The sequence below is a fragment of the Salvelinus fontinalis genome, chromosome 37 (assembly GCF_029448725.1).
Source record: "Salvelinus fontinalis isolate EN_2023a chromosome 37, ASM2944872v1, whole genome shotgun sequence".
NCBI lineage: Eukaryota > Metazoa > Chordata > Actinopteri > Salmoniformes > Salmonidae > Salvelinus > Salvelinus fontinalis.
The window spans coordinates 18,701,121-18,709,925 of record NC_074701.1 but is presented as its reverse complement, the minus strand read 5'-3'; the positions used below and the strand labels follow the sequence as shown (position 1 = coordinate 18,709,925).

Genomic DNA, 8,805 nt, shown 5'->3' with positions numbered 1-8,805 from the left:
ACAAGTCCAAATCGCTGTCTCCGTTGACTAATTTAGGAAAGGGCCAATTTTAGCTAGCTAGCTAGTCACCGGAGGACAACACTACTACTAGATGCAACATTTTAATTTTTTGGTGTGACACCAAATCCAAACTGTCTTCTATTGACTATTATTTTGGATGCACCAGGACCATTCACAGTTGAGCTCACTAAGTTTAGCTCAACGCTGTTTGGCTATTAATGTATATAAAAAAAAATATCAAGGGAGGCCAAATGCTACGGGCGGCAACAATATCGTATTATTTTTTTTACCAAAAAGCATCAGATAGATGGGCTACACATACAGAGACAGAGGGACACTGTTTCGCTCGCTCGGATGCATTCTTCGGTGAGATACATTTAGCCTCTTGAGAATTGAAGGAAAACTATGAAACCCAGAGATTTGTATTTTTATTGGTACATTTGGAGGGGAAGCCTGGCTTCCCTTGGCATCCATGAATACATACCACTGCAAGTTTCACCATCCAAGTATTTCAGATCTACAGGAGTGAATGTTTCACCATGGCACGGACCGTGGCAGTACATTGGCACATGAGTATTATTAGAATCTGGCAAATATTGTTGGCTTTTACAGGCTACCTGAGACATGAAACAGATAGGTGGGAAGGCATACAGACTGTCATCAATTTGTTATTGTCCAATTTGCCCAAATGAGTAATGGAAACACTTCAAACACATTTTTATTTGACTGTAGGTTTATGGGAAAATTCATATTTTTTTACTACCTCTGAGGGTTTACTACCTCTGAGGGTTTAGAGCTTAATGTAGTCTCCTCATACAAGTACTTGGGAGTATGGCTAAACGGTACAGTGTCCTTCTCTTCTTCATTTCTCAGAACAATAGGCTGACAAGTTTCAGAAGAAAGTACTTTGTTTCTGGCCATTTTGACCCTGTAATCGAACCCACAAATGCTGATACTACAGATACTCAACTAGTCTAAAGAATGCCAGTTTTATTGCTTCAGGAGTGATGACTGCTGATAATGGGCCTCTATGTAGATATTTCATTAAAAATCTGCCGTTTCAAGCTACAATAGTAATTTACAACATGAACGTCTACATTGTATTTCTGATCAATTTGATGTTATTTTAATGTTATTTTAAAAAAGTGCTTTTCTTTCAAAAACAAGGACATTTCTAAGTGACCCCAAACTTTTGAACGGTAGTGTATGTAAATGAGACAGTTCTGTATTTAATTTGCACATTTCTAAAAACATGTTTTCACTTTGTAATTATGGGGTATTGTGTGTAGATGGGTGAGAATTATTTTTAGTTTTGTTTAATTCAGGCACAAAAAAATGTGGAATAAGTCAAGGGGTATGAATACTTTCTAAACTAAACTATTTCCTGAGTTTTTGTATTACTAGGACAGACACTTTAAAACCTTATTCCATGTGATCTATTTTTTGACTGTCTTATGCCATTTATTAATGTGTTATTCAATGCATATGGGATATAGTAATAGAGGTGAAATTAAATATTTGATGAAATCACTAAATATTTTTGATACCCAAAGGGGTCATAAAATTCTAAATCAAATAGCTAAATGATCCATGGTATGGCCTTCTTAAAACAATTCCATACGTTAACTTATTTTTCAAGCCGTTGGCTTTAGGAGTGGAGCCTATAGTTATGTGATGATATCACATGCCCAGCGTACCTTCAAAAGTATTTTACAATCAACATTTATTCGAAAACAGTTTCCCTCATTCGTTGCAGTAAAGAAAGTTCGACAAAAGAAAAATAGAACCCTATTGAACGGATAAAAATGTTGTCGATCTTTAAAATGTCTCATATATCTGCCGTTTCTATTACACGTCAGAAGATTTTTTTCCCCTGACATTGCTTTTGTCGCATAAACCTGGATCAATGGAAATGCCTAGTGTGTGAGAAAGAGGAAGTGAGAGTAAGCAACAGCAGACAAAAACAATGTATATAATCAGATACAAAAAAAAAAAGTGATCACCTTACAAAAACATGTCAACTGTTCCCATCCTGATAGGAGCCAATGACTTTGGCAAGATCATGTGCGCTTGCGAATAGCCTTGCGCCATCAATTGCTGAGACCTAGATTATAAGAGGACAATGTATAAGAATTTCTTCATTACAGAATAATTCTATCTCAACGGTTTAACATTAGGAAGAAAGACAGCACACGCTTCAAATGGCAGTTGACCTTTAAATGGCAAAAGTACATTTGATAATACTTGAAGCACTAAATCAAGGTTGTACCGGGTGAAATATACATAAACATGGCCCAATATAAGGAGGGTTATTTAATACACATCTACAGTAACTAAAGGTCTGAACAATAGGATCCGTAGCTGGCAGCAAAACGATTCTGGACATCATAAATGCTGCATATGCACCCTGAAATGTGCTGTTATCCACTACAACACAGAGGAACACAGTTTGTTTGGGTAAAAAGACAACCCCAAAAGGAGAGAACAAATCAGAGGAATACTGCTTCTTTCTAACATTAAAAGCACCAACTTCTGAAAACAGCTGCAATGATGCCAAACAATGACCCAAGGCCAGGTCCTCCAGAGAGGTACAGTACAATCAAACCAGGACATGCAGTACAGCAGCTATTACTTCTAACCCTTTTCCTTCTTCTTCTTCTTCTTTTTCTCCTTCTTCTTTTTCTTTTTGTTGCCTTTAGGAGATTTGCATTTCTCGTCATCACTGTTAGAACTGCTTTCTCCTTTATCTTTGTCCTTTTTGTCACATACTTCCACGTTGGGCTTTCCTTTGGTCTCCACCTCCTCCAGTTTGATCCTACCATATTTCCCACTGGCAGGGCCAGAGGAAGCAGCACAAGAGCCCTTATCCACCCTCCCCTCCTCTCTCCCCCTGGCCTTCTGCAGACCTGGTGGGGTGTGCCCGCGGACCATCGTCATCTTTATCCTGGGGCTTCCAGGTCGTTCCTCTTTCACGTAGATCTTCTCCCTGTCGTTCCTGTAACCCTTTGGGCCTTCGTCTAGTTTGCGATACCTCTGATCTCTTGGGTCTCTCTGGTCCCTCCACTCTGGACCCAGGGGGTGCCCGATGTAATGGCTAGGGTGTCTTCTGTCCTCTCCAGGTCGTCTGTCTCCATGCTGCTGCTACAGACAAGGTGAAACAAGTAGCTAAGAATTCTATTGATACAGTTTGGGATTTTAATACCACAAATCTTTTGGGGAATTTGACTTTTCTATGGATGCTGAAGACAAGTGGACTGGAAAGGAACCTAAAGTTTATACTGAGGGGTGATCTAGGTTGAACAACGCAATGGTTTAACTATGCTGTTTCTTTGGTCAATGCAGTGTATACAGTTGGGTTACTGTGTGGGGGGAGAGAATGTAGCTAGGTACTTGCCGTGCTAGGCTCATTCCGCCGGTGGGTTGCTGCATGGCTCTCAGCAGTGGTCAGGTCTCCGAAGAACTCCTCACACCTCTGACAGTAGAACCCGATGACCGGAATCAAAAAGGTAGACCCTGAATAATATACGAATGAAAAGGCATTTAGGAGTCATTCTATTACCAAGTAATGATGGCAACAAAAATAATGCTTATATTTATTTATATTTAACAAGGCAAGTCAGTTAAGAACAAATTCTTATTTACAATGACGGCCTACCAGTCATTTATATTATGTAGATAGAGAAAGACTGGGTAGAAAGACAGGTCTATAATGAACAACACTATACCATCCTGCTTTAGCAATTCCTCCAGTTCCTTCACAAGAGTTTCTTTCCTTTTCATTTGGTCATGTCTCGATCTCCTCTGACTCTCCTCGTCATCTTTGCTCTAGAAAGTCCAATTTCATCACAATGTTAAAATGCAGTGTTTTCTAGTTTAGACATCACAACATGCTGTAACAACAACAAACATCAGGAGTAATTATCATTAGTAATAGTAAGGTTTGTCTCAGAGAAAAAAAGAGTGATTGGAATGACACTGCCGAGTAAATGTTACCTTCTGTTTGACTGAATTCCTCTGGGAATGGTTGCCATCATGTGGATCACTATTGGCCCTTTTCTCCCTTGTTGCTAAAGAAAGGATGAGAAATGCAATTAGTCGCATCATTAATATATACTGAACAAAAATGTAGTGTTGGTCCCAAGTTTCATGAATTGAGATAAAAGATCCCAGAAATGTTTCATATGCAAAAAAAATCTTATTTAAAAAAAAAAAGTGCATAAATTTGTTTACATCCCTATTAGTGAGCATTTCTCTTTTGCCAAGATAATCCATCCACCTGACGGGTGTGGCATATCAAGAAGCTGATTAAAAGCCATGATCATTACACAGATGCTGGGTACAATGAAAGGCCACTAAAATGTGCAGTTTTGTCACACAACACAATACCACAGATGTCTCAAGTTTTGAGGGAGCTTGCAATTGGCATGCTGACTGCAGGAATGTCCACCAGAGCTGTTGCCAGAGAATTTAATGTTAATTTCACCTGCGGGGTCATCTGAGACCAGCCACCCGGACAGCTGATGAAACTGAGGAGTATTTCTGTCTGTAATAAAGCCCTTCTGTGGGGAAAAGCACTTTCTGATTGGCTGGGACTGGCTCCCCAGTGGGTGGGCTTGGCTCCCAAGTCGGTGGGCCTATTACCTCCCGGGCCCAGCCATGATTGCGCCCCTGGCCAGTCGTGAAATCCATAGATTAGGGCCTAATGAATATATTTTAATTGACATATTTCCTCATATGAACTTTAACTCAGTAAAATCATTGAAATTGTTGCATTTATATTTTTGTTCAGTATAGATTAACATTTTACCTGCAAGAGTGAATGCGTTGTGTGTATATATATACAGTGGGGAGAACAAGTATTTAATACACTGCCGATTTTGCAGGTTTTCCTACTTACAAAGCATGTAGAGGTCTGTAATTTTCATCATAGGTACACTTCAACTGTGAGAGACGGAATCTAAAACAAAAATCTAGAAAATCACATTGTATGATTTTTAAGTAATTCCTTTGCATTTTATTGCATGACATAACTCGTTACCTGTATAAAAGACACCTGTCCACAGACTCCAACCTCTCCACAATGGCCAAGACCAGAGAGCTGTGTAAGGACATCAGGGATAAAATTGTAGACCTGCACAAGGCTGGGATGGGCTACAGGACAATAGGCAATCAGCTTGGTGAGAAGGCAACAACTGTTGGCGCAATTATTAGAAAATGGAAGAAGTTCAAGATGACGGTCAATCACCCTCGGTCTGTGGCTCCATGCAAGATCTCACCTTGTGGGGCATCAATGATCATGAGGAAGGTGAAGGATCAGCCCAGAACTACACGGCAGGACCTGGTCAATGACCTGAAAAGAGCTGGGACCACAGTCTCAAAGAAAACCATTAGTAACACACTACGCCGTCATGGATTAAAATCCTGCAGTGCACGCAAGGTCCCCCTGCTCAAGCCAGGGCATGTCCAGGCCCGTGTGAAGTTTGCCAATGACCATCTGGATGATCCAGAGGAGGAATGGGAGAAGGTCATGTGGTCTGATGAGACAAAAACAGAGCTTTTTGGTCTAAACTCCACTCGCCGTGTTTGGAGGAAGAAGAAGGATGAGTACAACCCCAAGAACACCATCCCAACCGTGAAGCATGGAGGTGGAAACATCATTCTTTGGGGATGCTTTTCTGCAAAGGGGACAGGACGACTGCACCGTATTGAGGGGAGGATGGATGGGGCCATGTATCGCGAGATCTTGGCCAACAACCTCCGTCCCTCAGTAAGAGCATTGAAGATGGGTCGTGGCTGGGTCTTCCAGCATGACAACAACCCGAAACACACAGCCAGGGCAACTAAAGAGTGGCTCCGTAAGAAGCATCTCAAGGTCCTGGAGTGGCCTAGCCAGTCTCCAGACCTGAACCCAATAGAAAATCTTTGGAGGGAGCTGAAAGTCCGTATTGCCCAGCGACAGCCCTGAAACCTGAAGGATCTGGAGAAGGTCTGTATGGAGGAGTGTGTCAAAATCCCTGCTGCAGTGTTTGCAAACCTGGTCAAGAACTACAGAAAACGTATGATCTCTGTAATTGCAAACAAAGGTTTCTGTACCAAATATTGAGTTCTGCTTTTCTGATGTATCAAATACTTATGTTATGCAATAAAATGCAAATTAATTACTTAAAAATCATACAGATTTTCTGGATTTTTGTTTTAGATTCCGTCTCCCACAGTTGAAGTGTACCTATGATATTACAGACCTCTACATGCTTTGTAAGTAGGAAAACCTGCAAAATCGGCAATGTGTCAAATACTTTTCTCCCCAATGTATATATATAAATATGTAGATATGACTGCTCTAACCTTTAATAATGAACTGTAATGACTCCAATGCTTGTCGTATTGGTGCTGCCCCGAGTGCTGGCGAGGCCAGTCTGGGCTCCTGTGATGCCCCAATTACAAGAGGAAGAGGCAGCACTGGTGCTGGTGATGGCACTTTCTCCTCCCTCTTCTGCTCTGGCATCTTCCCCTCCTTCTGTTGCTGCAGCTTGACCATCATCTTACTGATCTCTGACGTGCCCAGATTCAGCCCAATGTTCTTCAACATGGTCTTGAACTCCTCACATTCCTTCACAGTGGGGGCGGGCTTCACATCAGGAGCAGGAACAGGCTGCACCCTCTGCTCAGGCCTCACACTGGACTGGACCGGTTGAGGAGGCATCTTGAACTCCTGGACTTCACCATGGTTCCCAAACAGAGGCTGGCTTTGATAGTAGGGTGGGTCTGCTGGGGAGATCTCTGCATCGCTCTGCTGGGTAATGGATGTGGACTGTGCAAAAGGCATGGTGGCAGGGTGTTGTTTTGACTGGTTTTCCTCATTCCCATAGAGGAAGTTCTCCTCATCCTCCTCCGGCTTCAGAACAGGCGAGACCTCCCTGGTGCCCTGCAGCCAGGAGAAGTCACAGCCCACTCTCTCGTGGGGGAGAAGATTGCTGTCGGTCTCCTCCTGTCTACTGACTGGCTTAGGCCCATCTGAGGCTTGAAGAAAGTCCTGTCTGCTGGCCAAGACTGGTTCACATGGAAGACAGTTGCTCTGGACTGCTCTGCTGCTCTGGATATCTCTGCTAAAGTTATTGGCCTATGGAACAAACAGAAAATACATCAATGGGTTTTATTAAGGTTTGATTTTACATTTGTTAAATTGTCTAGTCTTCACTGCAGATGTAAATTAGAAAATTACTTAAAAATGGGTCTCGCCATGTTTGTAGAACATCATTAACTAAACATACCCCATAACAACCCATGACTTTCTCATACTAGACCTGTATTGTGAGAATGGCATTCTTGATGGAAGGCATACTGTCCTCCAGTTGCTTGCTGTTCATAACCCGTTTCAGGCCCTCGAGCAGGTCATTGTGTGCGGAGGAGTGATTACTGATCCTGCTGCTACAGATCCGAATGGGGCTCCTTTTGTCCCTGTGGTCTGAATGATGGTCCACTCTGCCCCGGCTCTTTCCATAGCTGCGACTCCTACTCCTTGATCTGCTTTTGCTCCTTGCCCGACTTTTCCCTCGGCTCCGGCTCCTACTACGAGCCTTGCTCTTGCTTCTGACCTGGCTCTTTCCACGACTGCGACTCCTGCTTCGTGGTCGGCTTTTGCTTCTTGCCCGGCTTTTCCCTCGGGTACGACTTCTGCTACGCGGACAGCTCTTGCTTCTTGCCCGGCTCTTGCTTCTTACCTGGCTCTTTGCTCGGCTCTTGCTCTTGCTCCTGCTTTCCTTCGCTGGACTGCGAGATTTGCTCCGGAGTCTCTGCCTCTCATAACCCCGGTCTTCTGGTACACCTGGTGCCTTGAATGCCTTCCCTGCGTCCAACAGGTTGACTCCTTTGAGGAAGTCAGGGACTGGCTTATTAGCTGCAAGGCATCTGAGGAATTCTTCACCAGCTGTCAAGTTCTCACTGAAATACAAGTAAAAACAGCTTAGATTACTGTTCATTGGAAGCAGCCATAGCTGAAAGAGGTTGTGAACTAGGCTATGCATCACAAAATCCTTGAAACTTGACATTTCCCCACCTCTTGTCTCTTTGACATGATTCCAAAGGATTGGCGAGCCACTGTGGCATCTGAAGATGCTGTGTGTCTGGTGGGAGAATCTGTTGACTACCCAGACTGATCACTGTGCTCCGGTCAATGGAGTAACTGCTGCAGTGTGGAGTCTGGTTGAGGTACAAACAACATGTAAACATCAACATACTAGATAGCTGACCATTGTAATCATTAACATTATGGTGTTTTGGCTGAGTGCACCATGTCTCCCAGTATCCTAGTTTAAGCATTAATACATTTTATCAAGAAACAAACTAAAGAATATATCGACTAGCTATGGATTTGTTGTGAAGCACATTAGCTGACAACGTTAGCTACGTACATTGATATAATGTTCCCTCATGGGCCTGTGGAGGTATTCACTTCCCGATCCGGGAGGTAAGAAAGGATGACAAGATCCAGGAGGTAAGTGTCCAGGCAGTGGAACGTGGGGTGGCGGGCCAAAGGGCCCTCCGTAGCTGGGACCGGGTGGCTGTACATGGGATGGGTGGCCTAAGGGAGCAGGGCCCCGGGAAAGTTCTCCGGGATGGTGAAAACCACGAAACATTGTAGCCGCCAAATGATGACGGCAATTAAATTAATGCTAGATATCAATACTTATCAGGGAAACCCCGAATGTCAAAACGAACATTTACTCGTTAGTTCGCTTGCTTTGAAGTAGCTGGCGGGTGAATGAAAGCGGAAGAACTTCAAGCTGTAAAGTGTACAACATCCGG

The 8,805-nt window shown here is 43.1% G+C and overlaps 1 protein-coding gene across 1 annotated transcript; it reads right to left on the bottom strand.

The window, feature by feature from the left end:
- Window positions 1-411: 411 nt before the first annotated feature.
- si:ch211-195b21.5 (uncharacterized) lies at window positions 412-8,798 on the bottom strand. Its single transcript, XM_055902277.1, has 8 exons — window positions 8,412-8,798; window positions 8,057-8,199; window positions 7,305-7,941; window positions 6,346-7,120; window positions 3,994-4,067; window positions 3,726-3,825; window positions 3,395-3,513; window positions 412-3,141 (listed from the first exon to the last, which is right to left on the bottom strand). Exons 1-8 carry the CDS (start codon window positions 8,634-8,636, stop codon window positions 2,635-2,637), a joined length of 2,580 nt encoding a protein of 859 aa, XP_055758252.1. The 5' UTR covers window positions 8,637-8,798; the 3' UTR covers window positions 412-2,634.
- Window positions 8,799-8,805: the final 7 nt, after the last annotated feature.